Source organism: Eleutherodactylus coqui, chromosome 12 (assembly GCF_035609145.1).
Source record: "Eleutherodactylus coqui strain aEleCoq1 chromosome 12, aEleCoq1.hap1, whole genome shotgun sequence".
NCBI lineage: Eukaryota > Metazoa > Chordata > Amphibia > Anura > Eleutherodactylidae > Eleutherodactylus > Eleutherodactylus coqui.
The window spans coordinates 70,305,241-70,319,139 of record NC_089848.1 but is presented as its reverse complement, the minus strand read 5'-3'; the positions used below and the strand labels follow the sequence as shown (position 1 = coordinate 70,319,139).

The window sequence follows — 13,899 nt, the reverse complement described above, 5'->3', positions numbered from 1 at the left end:
CATTGAGCATAAGCCCATTTTCTTTGGCGCTCATCACCCTGGATTGCTGTATACGCCTTCTCGGTCTGTTTGCTCTCCATCTTGCTGTGGATAAAGAACTTTTGGAATAGCCTACTACCGGACTAAAACCGTCCCTCACTCACGTGTATATCACAGTTATGAGATACTACAGAATGCATAGATCAAATACATTCTATGCTATGGATGGTCAGTATAGTAGAAGTATCTTGTACATACATATACCATATAGACCATATACATGATATACCATGGATGGTAGACATAGTAATATACATACAGCAAAGGGATGAGTAGATATTACAGAGAGGGAAGATCATATACATTAAACATGGAGAGTACAGTAGTATACTGTACGTACAGCAGAGGGATGAGTAGGTACTATGTAGTGGACACATCATATACATTATATACTGTGGATGGTGAGTGTAGTAGTATACTGTACGTACAGCAGAGGGATGAGTAGGTACTATGTAGTAGACACATCATATACATTATATACTGTGGATGGTGAGTGTAGTAGTAGTATACTGTACGTACAGCAGAGGGATGAGTAGATACTATGTAGTGTACAGATCATATACATTATATACTGTGGATGGTGAGTGTAGTAGTATACTGTACGTACAGCAGAGGGATGAGTAGGTACTATGTAGTAGACACATCATATACATTATATACTGTGGATGGTGAGTGTAGTAGTAGTATACTGTACGTACAGCAGAGGGATGAGTAGATACTATGTAGTGTACAGATCATATACATTATATACTGTGAATGGTGAGTGTAGTAGTATACTGTACATACAGCAGAGGGATGAGTAGGTACTATGTAGTGGACACATCATATACATTATATACTGTGGATGGTGAGTGTAGTAGTAGTATACTGTACATACAGCAGAGGGATGAGTAGATACTATGTAGTGGACACATCATATACATTATATACTGTGGATGGTGAGTGTAGTAGTAGTATACTGTACGTACAGCAGAGGGATGAGTAGATACTATGTAGTGTACAGATCATATACATTATATACTGTGAATGGTGAGTGTAGTAGTATACTGTACATACAGCAGAGGGATGAGTAGGTACTATGTAGTGGACACATCATATACATTATATACTGTGGATGGTGAGTGTAGTAGTATACTGTACATACAGCAGAGGGATGAGTAGGTACTATGTAGTGGACAGATCATATACAGTGGATGGGGAGTATATTAGTAGCAGAGGGTTGAGTAGACATATATGTGATCATGTATAGGGGTGCAGTGTGGGTATGGTTGCCCCTCGCCTTCCTGAGTTGCCCCGCACTCACCACGCCGTGCACCAGGAACTCAAACAGTTTGCTCTTAGTTGCTCTACGAGCTCCTCCAGCGGCATCGTCAGCTGCCATAGCCACAGAGCCAGTGCCACCCACCGGGTGAGGGGTAAGTAATGCCACCCTCCTGTGCCCGCCACTAACTCTTCTTGGGACTTGTGCTGGCCCCTTCCCATCCCCTCCGGAGGCTGCAGCGCCCCCGCTCTCCTTTGTGCCCCCCGCTATTCCCAGTCTCTCCCGCTCACTCTGCTGGGATCTGGGCAGAGCGGGGGTCTCCGGGGCTGTGCTGAGGGCCCACTCTCCACCCTCCTCCAGCTGCTGAATTCCTTCCACTGATAAGCCAGGAATAGCAGCAGCCGCAGACCCTGATCAGTCTGTCTCCCTCTGCCCCAGCTGTCTCGGTCTGTCTCCCTCTGTCCCAGCTGTCTCCTGCTCAGCTGTCCCTGCCTGTCTCCTGGATCTGCCATCATATAGGATCCTTTATAGGCAGGACATAAGATCCACAAGTGTCCGCACACTTCCCACACTATAGGCTGTCTGCAGACAGGGTCACATACTTCCCAGCAGCAGGACACAATAGCCAGGGGCCTCCCAGCACATGATACCCCTGTACTCCATAGTACTGTATACATATAGTATCTCCTGCTATATACTATCCCAGACCCAGTATATAGTATCCTCATACTGCCCTGCCTCCTGCTTTATACTATCCCAGACCCCAGTATATAGTATCCTCATACTGCCCTGCCTCCTGCTATATACTATCCCAGACCCCAGTATATAGTATCCTCATACTGCCCTGCCTCCTGCTATATACTATCCCAGACCCCAGTATATAGTATCCTCATACTGCCCTGCCTCCTGCTATATACTATCCCAGACCCCAGTATATAGTATCCTCATACTGCCCTGCCTCCTGCTATATACTATCCCAGACCCCAGTATATAGTACCTCCTGTTCCTCTGCCTCCTGCTATATACTTTCACAGACCCCGGTATATTGTATCCTCATACCCCAGCCTCCTGGTATAAACTATCCTAGACCCCAGTATATAGTACCTCCTACTCCTCTGCCTCCTGCTATATACTATCCCAGACCCCAGTATATAGTACCTCCTACTCCACTGCCTCCTGCTATATACTATCCCAGACCTCAGTATATAGTATCCTTATACTCCCATGCCTCCTGCTATATACTATCCCAGACCTCAGTATATAATATCCTCATAATCCCCTGCCTCCTGCTATATACTATCCCAGACCCCAGTATATAGCATCCTCACACTCCCCTGCCTCCTGCTATATACTATCCCAGACCCCATATACTATCCCAGACCCCAGTATATAGTACCTCCTTCCTACTCCACTGCCTCCTGCTATATACTATCCCAGACCCCAGTATATAGTATCCTTATACTCCCCTGCCTCCTGCTATATACTATCCCAGACCCTAGTATATAGTATCCTCATACTCTCCAGCCTCCTGGTCTATGCTCAATATGTAGCATCCTGTTACATGGCCGGTCTCCTGTTATATACTCTCCCCATTCTTCCTGCACCCCAACATGTAATATCCTCATATTCCCCAGCCTCTTGGTATATACCCAATATATAGTGTACAGATACTTCCGAGTCTCCCAGTATATACCTGCAGCACAATATATATTGTCCCGATATTTCCCCAGTCTCTTAGTATATACCTTCCACATTGTTCTGTTACCCCAACATATACTGCCCCCATATTCCCCATTCTCCTGGTATATACCCAATGTATAGTATCTTGCTACTCTCACAGCCGTTGGGTATATACCATCCCCATTCTTCCCAGAAGCCGATATATAATGTCCCAATACTCTCCAGCTTCCTGGAACATACAAAGCACATTCTTCCTCTATATACAGTGTGCTTATACTTTCCACACTCCAGATATACAGTATTTTCATTCTTATCGAACCACAAAGTATAGAATCCTGATACTTCCGAGCCTTTTGGTATATACTATGCACATAGTTCCTGGACCAAAATATATAGTTCTCTGACACTTCCCAGCCTCCTGGGATATACCGTTTGCATTCTTTTCTAATCTCAATATACAGTATTCTCATATTCCGCAGCTTCCTGGTACATACCATCCACACTGTTCGCAGACTTCAGTATACAGGGTGTAGTCAAAAAAACGGATCCAGCGCTATATCTCAATCCTGCTGTCCTATAGGGTACTTGAATAGTAAGACATGGATGCGCTACACAATGGGTGGCGCTCAGGCCGCCCCAGAACATGGATTTCAATTTTGTATTATGGTCCCTGTAAGAGAGTAAAACCCAACTGCAAAGTTGAAGAGCAGCGTGTGCGAAGCAGAAGTCCACTTTCTGTGTCTCTCCAAGTCTTGTGGGACAGCTGCGATGACTGAAGTAAGGAATAGGTACTCTAAGGCCTCATGTCCACGGGGACAGACCGCAGCGGGTGTCCCGCACGCATGATCCGCGCTCCATAGGGATGCATTGGACACCCGCAGGTAATTAAATACCTGCGGATGTCATTTTCCCTTGAGGCACAGATTGCGTGTGCGGGAAAACACCCGCAGCATGCTCCATTTTAGTGTGGGTCTCCTGCAGGGACAGCTCCCGCAGGCTGCTATTGAAGCCTATGGAAGCCGTCCGGATCCGCGGCACACCCGCAGCTGAAGTCCTGCTCTCCGGCACGGGGACCCGCTGCGGGATTCTGCATGGAGAATCTGCGGCGGGCCTGATTTTCCCCGTGGACATGAGGCCAAGTGGCCTCCTTCTGCTACGTTACATGCATGAAGCCGTTGGACAGTACAGGCCAGGGCTGATGCTATCATTGTGGGACCGTGTTAGTGAACGGCGAAGCGCTGATTCACTGCAGATACAATAAAAGTTACTATTAAGAACACAACCCAATCAGAAAACAATGCAAATTTTAGTGTGAACGTGTGGATAAGAATTTGGCGCAATCGCCTCATTGTGCCCGTGTTAATTCCAGGGACTCTCAACACGGATTGATACCTGAAATCCATGTTCTGGGGCTCCTAGGGGCCCGTGTAGCTCATCCATGCCTTTCTATTCAAGTATGCTATTGTAATTTCAATAAAGGACACGGTAGTGAGGTATAGCGCTGGATCAGTCTTTCTTAGGCCTCCTGCACATGGCATGCACAGATTCCGCCTGGGGAATCCCGCACAGAGTCCAACCGTGACCGCAGTAGGTGACCCTGCTTTACTTGTGTGTGCAGGCGGTGTCCGCACAGACCTCTCTGCTGGGTTCTCTGTACTGCGGACGGTCCGCACGGCTCGTTGTCGGACATGCACAGTACACTTTTTTTTTTAAACTCCTGCTTTTCTCACAGAATCCGCAGCCCGTCCGCAATGGCAATGGTAATGGTAATTGCGGACGGGCTACGGGTCAGACGGTTTCGATTGACCTCAATGGAAACCGTCAGTGTGGGAACCGCAGGAAAATAGAGCATGCTGCGATTTTTCCTCCGCAAGCGGAAAACGGAATTTGTTTCCGCTCATGTGCATGAAGAATCTGTTTTGCAATGCATGGATTCCGCATGCGGGAGCCCACAGCGAAATCCGACCCTGCCCTCGGCCGGGGACAGTGCTCACCTGTCCAGGTCTTCACTGCGCATGTGTAAGTGAGCCCAAAGGTTCAAAGTTTTTAATGACATACTAATAAGTTCCATTCTCTGCCACGCCACAGCGCTGTTTTTTGTCATTTGCAATTTTTAGGAAAATGGCGACACGGCAGGAGGAATCATTTTATGCTCTTGAGTTTGCCAAGTGTGAATCCATTGTTCAAGCGCAACGTGAATTCCAGCGTCGATTCCAAAAACAGCCGCCTCGTTACAAGCAAATTTATGAGTGGCACAGAAAATTTATAGAACTTGGTTGCATGTGCAAAGAGAAAATCACTGGTCGCCCACGCACGTCTCTTGAAAACGTACTGTGGGGCGGCAGAAAATGGAACTTACTGGTATGTCATAAATAACTTAGTACCTTCCTCTTTTCAGTGATGTGAGGATTGTGGACACAACTTTTGTAGTTTGTAATTAAATCCCCAAATCTGCTCCTTCGTTTGGATAAGGCCGGGTTCACACGAGCATGTGGCGATAGTGTATTTTGTGTGCGGGTTTTGCGCGCATAACACGCTGTACGAATCTGCCATAGGCTCCCTTGTTGCTGCTCACACATACTGTGTGAAATGCGCACACAAGAAAAATTGCAGCATGCCCGATCTTGGCGCATATTATGTGAACATACCCGCCAAGATAGTGCATGGCGATTGGCGGCAAGCAACAAGTACGCAATGCCATTGCATTCTTGCTGTCTGCCGCCTCGAGCGCAGCATGCAGTGTATTACATCCGTGTGAGCCCGGCCTAATCCTGTACTATCCACATTCTTCCTAGTTCCCCTATATACACCGTGCAGATACATCTTAGTCTCCTGATATAGATTATTGTCATTCTTCCTGTAACCCAGCCCTCTCTCTCTCCCCCCCTCTCCCCGCTGCAACCCCCCACTCACCCACGGCGCCCCCCGAATCTTTTCGCCCGAGTACGGAAGTACTCGAAAATCGCGGCGCTCGGGCGAAAAAGGGGCGTGGCCGAGTAGGTTTGCTCATCTCTAGTCCTGATACTCCCCAACCTCCTGGCATACATACATTATACAGTGACCTCATACTTCCCCAGCTTCCTAGTATATATCCATTATACAGTGACCTCATACTTCCCCAGCTTCCTAGTATATATCCATTATAAAGTGTCCTAATACTCGGCAGCCTCTTAGTATATATCTTGTATATAGTGTCCTGATACTCCCCAGTCTCCTAGTATATATTCATTATATAGTGTTCTGATACTTCCCCCAACCTCCTGGTATATATCCATTATTTAGTATCCCGATACTTCCCATCCTTCTAGTGTATATCCATTATATAGTGTCCTGATACTTCCCAGCCTCCTGGTATATATCCATTTTATAGTGTCCTGATACTCCCCAGCCTCCTAGTATATATCCATTATATAGTGTCCTGATACTTCCCCAACCTCCTAGTATTTATCGATTATATAGTGTCCTGATATTCCCCAGTCTCCTGGTATATATCCATTATATAGTGCCCTGATACTTCTGCAGCGTCTTAGTATATATTCATCATCTAGTGTCCAAATACTTCCCCAACGTCCTGGTATATATCCATTATATAGTGTCACCATACTTCCCCAGCCTCCTAGTATATATTCATCATCTAGTGTCCTGATACTCCTTACCCTTCTAGTTTATATCCATTATATAGTGTCCTGATACTCCCCAGCCTCCTGGTATATATCTATTATATAGTGCCCTGATATTGCCCAGCCTCCTAGTATAGATCCATTATATAGCATCCTGATACGTCCCCAGCCTCCTGGTATATGTCCATTATATAGTATCCTGATACTCCTTACCCTTCTAGTTTATATCCATTATATAGTGTCCTGATACTCCCCAGCCTCCTGGTATATATCCACTATTTAGTGCCCTGATACTTCTCTTGCATTCCAGTATATATCCATTATACAGTGCCCTGATACGTCTCCAGCCTCCAAGTATATATCCATTATATAGTGCCCTGATACTTCCTTATCATTCTGGTATATATCCATTATATAGTGTCCTGATACTCCCCAGCCTCCTAGTATATATCCATTATATAAAATCCTGATACTTCATTAGCATTCTGGTATATATCCATTATATAGTGTCCTGAAACTCCCGAGCCTCCTAGTATATATCCATTACATAGTGTCCTGATACTTCCCCAGCCTCCTAGTATATATCCATTACATAGTGTCCTGATACTTCTCTAGCAGTCTGGTATATATTCATTATATAGCGTCCTGAAACTCCCGAGCCTCCGAGTATATATCCATTACATAGTGTCCTGATACTTCCCTAGCCTCCTAGTATATATTCATTATATAATGTCCTGATACATCCCTAGCCTCCTAGTATATATTCATTATATAATGTCCTGATACATCCCTAGCATTCTGGTATATATCCATTATATAGTGTCCTGATACTCCCCAACCCCGTTACATACTCTCTGCATTCTTCCTGTATCCCAATATATAGTGTCCTGAAACTCCCCCCAGCTTTCTGGTATATACTATATGCATTCTTCCCCGAACTCGATTTTCATGGTGGGCCATAAATAGGCCATCACCACACTCTGAAATCCTTGACAAAGACCCATTTGGGTCGAAACGTAGCACTCCTGTTATGGACATGTAGGAATAAAGACTTGGATAGTTTTTGCACCCCTTTATGCTGCACAGATTAGTTTTTATATCTATTTTAGGACTAATGCCCACAGACGGATTTCTGTCTCATTTTACACGGCGGAAATCCGCGGTGTTATCCCGCAGCTATTAGGTTAGCTGAATGTTCACGCTGCGGAATTCCGCAGCATGAAAGAAATTCTCTAATTGCCGCGGAAAAACGTGCGGCCGGCTTCCATTGTAGTCAGTGGAAAGCAGCTGTCACGCAATACTTATGCTGTGAGCACAGTGGAAGTTTTGTGTGATTACGCGTCACCGCCCACCGCGTCATTGCCCACTGCTGGCGTGTCATGCACTGTACTGTGCATGCGCGCCAGCCTGCCAGTCGGGACTTATGTGGCAGATGCGGAGAAGTGAGTATGGGGTCTTTGGGGGGCGCCGTGTCGGACTCTGCTGCGATATTCAGTTTGCGGAGTCCGACACAGACGTGGGCATGAAGCTTTATCCTTACACTCTGAAAAGGTGTCTGAAAGAAAATCCCACAACATAGCGTCCATTTTACCTCAGCAGTTTAAGAAATGTAAGCTGTGCTGTGACTGGTTGCTATGGGCAACAAAGATTTTCTGTTACACAGCTTTCATAAGAGTGTAGTGCCTACAGCAACCAATCACAGCACTAAATTCATTTTACCTCAGCAGTATAAGCAATTACAACCAATCACAGCGCAGCTTTTATGTTCCCTCAGCAGTATAAGAAATAGCAACCAATCACAGCGCAGCTTTCATGTTACCTCAGCAGTATAAGAAATAACAACCAATCACAGCGCATCTTTCATCTTACCTCAGCAGTATAAGCAATAACAACCAATCACAGGACAGCTTTGATTTTACCTCAGCAGGATAGGAAATGAAAGCTGTGCTGTGATTGGTTGCTATGGGCAACAAAGACAGATATTCTTTTAGATAGCTTTCATAACACTGTGGTTCCAGCCTAGTTTTCCATGGTCACCCTGTATAATGTCCTGATACTCCACATCCTCCTGAAATATATACAGTGTCCTGATACTTTCCAGTATACAGTATCCTCATTATTCCTCACCCATATGCCAAGATAGTGTATAGTGATTGGCGGCAAGCAGCAAATACGCATGCCGTTGCGTACTTACTGCGTGATCACGTGCGTCATGCCAGCACACACGTTTGTGTGAGTCCTGCCTTATATATATTTCCATTAATCTTATCATCCCCTCCCCCAAAATATATAGGGGAAAATTTACTAAGCCCAACATTTCCGAAGCCAGACTTCGTACGGTTTCGCCTAGCACACAGTGAAGAGGCGTACGTGTCTCCATGTATTGTGCACCTTCTCAGACATGCACGCCAAGTCTGTCAAGCCTCACACCTTTTCAGAAGTGTGTCCGGGGGTCGTGTAAAATGGAAAAAACTAATGTATTAAAAAAACAAACATTTTTTTGCACAAATATCCCCTTGTACAAAGATTTGTTTACACCAGAACCCAACGTAAATTATTTAAATCTGCCCCATAGCATTCGGATACTTTTCTGGCCTCCTAATATATATGTATATATATGTATGTGTATGTATATATATATATATATATATATGTATGTGTATGTATATATATATATATGTGTGTGTGTGTGTAATATATATATATATATATATATTTATTTATTTATATACATACATGCTATCCTAATTCTTGTGGCTTCTACTGTATATCGTCTTGATACTTTGTAACCTACTTTTATATTCTGTGTTCATTCTTAAACCCCCAGATGTATAGAGGTGGGCTTACTGAGCCCTGCTTTTGTGCCCCCGGGCTTAGCATATTTTCTGCCGCCACGCAGTGTGCTGAATAAAAGAAGAGTTGCAGGCCTCTTCATGCATTCAGCGCATCCTGGCAGCTTCATGCGCCCTTTCAGAAATTTTTGCTAGGTGCCGTACATTTCTGGCATAATTTACACCAGTTTTTGGTGTAAATTAACACCTAAGTGACCAAGCTTTTTTTTTTTTTCTTTCGTTTTTCCATTTTCGTTTTTTCCTCCCCCCTTTTATAAAATCTTAACTCTTTTATTTATCTATCGGCATTGCTGTATGAGGGCTTTTTTTTATGGGACGGGTTGTATTTGGAATGGTACTCTTTAATGTACTGAAAAAAACTTTTTAAAAATTCTAAGTGGAGAGAAATGGGAAAAAATGAAATTCCGCCATCTTTCGGTGCATCTCGTTTCTACAGCACACAATCTGCAACAAAAATGACACGGTGACTTTATTCTATGGGTCAGGACAATTACTACGATACCAAACGTATATGGGTTTATTTAGCGGTACTATTTGTATTTTTTTTTCAAAGATATTTCACTTTTTAAAATTATATTCTGCCGCCATTTTTTGTGCGCAATAGCCTTTTTCTTTTTTTGGCAGCATAGTTATGCGAGGGCTCATTTTTTGTGGGACGTCATGTAGTTTGCAGTGGTACCATTTTGGAATATGCACGACTTTTTGATTGCATTTTTTCTTGGAGACAGGGTGACAAAAAAAGCACATTTCTGCCATTCTCTATTATGTTTTCTGACAACGTTCATTGTGTGGGGTGAATAACGCGTTGCTTTGATTAATTGGACTTTTACAGACGCAGCGCTACCAAATATGTTTTTTGTTTTTTTTTAATATTTAAATTTTTTTATTATACATAAGACAAGAGGTTTTTATTTTTTTTACTTCTTTTTTAATAATTAGTAAAACTTTATTGATCTTATTTTTAATTTTTTTTTTAGTCCCCACAGGAGACAACAACTTGCGATGCTTTGATGGCTCCTGCAGTATGATGTAATGCTGTAGCATTATATCAACCTGCGATCAGACAAGCAGTCTATCAAGCCACCCCGCAGGGATGGCTAGATAGGTATTCTGCCATGACAGCCCGGGGGCCTTTAACACCCAGCTGCCATAACACATGCACGGCTAATCGTGGGGGGGCCCCCCCCCCCAAACATCGTTCAGGAGATTTAAATGCAGCTGTCAAAATTGACGGCAGCATTTAAAGGGTTAACAGTTCCGATTAGCTACGCGGATGATTGGAACTGTTGCCGCCTGGTGTTGGCTGTAAGAAACAGCCTCCCAATGTACGAGGAGCAATCAAATTCTAAGGTCTCCTAATTTTTTTTTTTTTACAGAAAAAAATAACTTCTTTCCCCAGAAAGCTGAAACAATTGTCACATCTTATATCTTATTCAGATACTCCCCTACGTGCGAACAGGCCTGTCCGCAAGCACATTTGTTTGTATGTCCGAACAAATGGTTGTATGGAGGGGATCGCGGCTGGATCCCGCTCCATACAACATCGGGTGCAGGCTGTTCTTACAGCTGGCGGCACCAGTTCCGACCAGCCGCGCCGCTCGTCGCAACTGTTACCACTTTAAATGCCACTGTCAGAATACACAGCGGTATTTAAAGTGTTAACAGTTTCGACGAGCGGCGCGGCTCGTCAGAACTGCTGCCGCCAGGTGTCCGCTGTAAGAAACAGCCGGCACCCGACATTCGGGGATCCTGTACAATGTCCCACGATAAGATCGCAGGACACTGTGCAGTTGCTAGGCAACCGGGGACCTTCTGAAAGGCCCCAAGGCTGCCTATGCAGAGTGCCTATCAAGCGCACGGCTTGATAGGCGCTCTGCATAGGCAGCCCTGGGGCCTTTCAGAAGGCCTTCGGCTGCCTAGAGACCGCACAGCGTCCAGCGATCTGACCGGACAGGCTTGATAGAAGCCTGTCCGGTCCCTCACAGTATGATGTAGCGCCATATCATAATATGCAGGACAGATTGTTCGCATCTTGCAAAGTTCGTAACTCGAACGTTGGCAAGTCGGGGACTATCTGTATTTCATTCTGAGTTGCAACAAATTGCAAAATAACAATAAATTGAACCATATTCAGCACTCCGTTCCCAGGCTGGTTCAGCGCTGCTGCTCCCACCAGCGATCTAGTTTACATTGACTGCAGTGGTGACATTCTATATATACAAACAACCACTGCAGCCAATCACTGTCCTCACTGATAGGCCCCCTGCACACGGGCGGACATTCTCGCAGAATTTCCGCCCGCGCCCGCCTACATAGGATTGCATTAGATAATGCAATCCTATGCAGATGGCCATGATTTGTCCGCATAAAAAAAAACATACGCGGAAAACAAATCGCGGCATGTCTCGCAGAGGCCCGCACAGAAATGTCAGTGGGCTCGGCGCTGCTGCCGCCGGCCCCATTGAGCGCATATATAGAACACAGCAATGCGCAGAACGCAGATAGGCGCATTCTGCGAATCGTTGTGTCCTATAATTGATCGCACATCCGCATAAAAAGCGGACATGTGACCGATCGCATTTGGTCTATAGATCTGCAGATCGCAAGTGTGTCTGCAGATCGGACCAAAAACGGTCGTGTGACCGAGGCCTAAGTAGGTAGGCCTTTGAAGTGAGAGTATCACAGCAGCACTACCATGGGAGGTGAGAAAAGATGCAAAGCTCTTAAAAATGGACCTGACGCCACAGTCCCAAAACATCAGTCAGATGCAGACAGACAAGAGCAGCATAACGAGTGCTTCCATTGAAAATGCATCAGTCTTGATGCTCCTTTATTTCTCCATCAACATAGCATACGACGTATCGACCTTATGCTGCTCTTGTCTGTCTGCATCTGTCTGCATCAAGTAGGTAGGCCAGCCTACTTAGTCCCACGATTTTGTGTAGACAGAGGCCTTTGGTGTGTAATTGCGCACCACAATAGAGCACATTGTCTTTTTTTTTGCATGCTCAAAATGTGCGCAGAAAAAAACACTGTGTGAAGAACCCATTTAAATCAACGGATTCTATTCTCTGCGTATTCCGCACGTAGATTTTGCGGGGGCAAATGCGCCTGCAGCTGCCATTAGTTTGTTGTTTTTAACCCTTTCCTGCCCTCTGCCCATTTTTTTTCATATAAAATTTGGAAAACCCCTTTAATATCTTGTACATATACAAAGTTATACACTATATTTTCCAGAGCTCTGCTCACTGCGATGATAGTGGATTCACTGTGTATATACATAATTATGCTGTATGATTCTAAATCACATCCTGAATTCTAGAGCTGCACTCACTATTCTGATTGATGGAGACACTTGGACAAATGTAGCAAGCTAATACCATGTTTTCCCAAAAATAAGACCCTGTCTTATATTAATTTAAGTCATATTTTCGGGGGAGGTCTTATTATTCTTACCTAGCAGGCTCGGTCCGCATCCCCTTTTGCTGCTCCCGCAGACTTCCTGCAGTTCTCAGATGCTCATACAACATCACTTCCTGGTTAGGGGATTCATAAATCCCACCTCCAGGAAGCAATGGCTCTGATTGGTTGAGCAGCACCCAAGAACCAATCAGAGCCATCATGTTGTGGAGGCGTATTTACTAGAGATGAGCGACAATACTCGTTAAGGACAAATACTCGAGTGAGTATCATCCTTTTAGAGTATCTGCCTGCTCGTCCACAAATATTCGGGTGCCGGCGGGGGTGAGCGGTGGGTTGCGGGAGTGAGCAGGGTGGGGAGAGAAAGAGATCTCCCCCCTGCTCTGCCCTGCCGCCCCCCGACGACAATCTTTGCGGATGATCAGGTAGATACTCGAAAAGGACGATACTCGCTCAAGTATTTGTCCTTAACGAGTATGTTCGCTCAGCTCTAGTATTTATGAATTGGCCAATCAATGCCACGACTCAATTCATAAATCCCGCCTCCACAACGCTGAGAGGAGCAAGAGGGACGTAGACCGAGCCTGCTAGGTAACGTATTCCTTTTTTAATGTAATACAGCTAGGGCTTATTCTCAGGGTAGGGCATATATCTCAAGCCTCCCGGAAATCTTGAAAAATTAAGGATAGGGCCTATTATTGGGATAGGTCTTATTTTCACAGAAACAGGGTATTTCTTGTATGTCACAAACAGGACCTGTTACTTAAGTTTTAACTTTAATCAGCTTCCTACTGAATATAGTAAACTCAGTGTGCTAGTAAGGGTTCATGTCCATGGGCATGATATGCGGTTAATGGAGTCAATGAAAGTCAATGGCCTTTCATTGATCCATGCACATAAGCGTGTAGACACTGTGTATTGCGGGGCTGGATGGCGCTTTCCAGCGCTGCAATTTTCGAGCGCTGTCTGCTCTATCTTTGGCCATTTAGCGCACCTCATCACCCATCACAATGATGGGGTGCGCTAA

General features: G+C 44.9%; 1 protein-coding gene across 2 annotated transcripts in view; it reads right to left on the bottom strand.

Moving 5' to 3' along the window:
• Nucleotides 1-13,899, bottom strand: part of SMARCD3 (SWI/SNF related, matrix associated, actin dependent regulator of chromatin, subfamily d, member 3) — a 54,658-nt gene that overhangs the window by 28,804 nt on the left and 11,955 nt on the right. The window contains exon 1 of one of the 2 annotated variants that reach the window (XM_066585119.1): nucleotides 1,343-1,614. The exons of the other annotated variant lie outside the window; for it this stretch is intronic. Coding sequence (XP_066441216.1) covers nucleotides 1,343-1,420 — 78 coding nt within the window. The 5' untranslated portion in view covers nucleotides 1,421-1,614. Of the gene's footprint in view, nucleotides 1-1,342; nucleotides 1,615-13,899 lie in introns of those variants that run through there. 2 annotated transcript variants of the gene reach the window in all.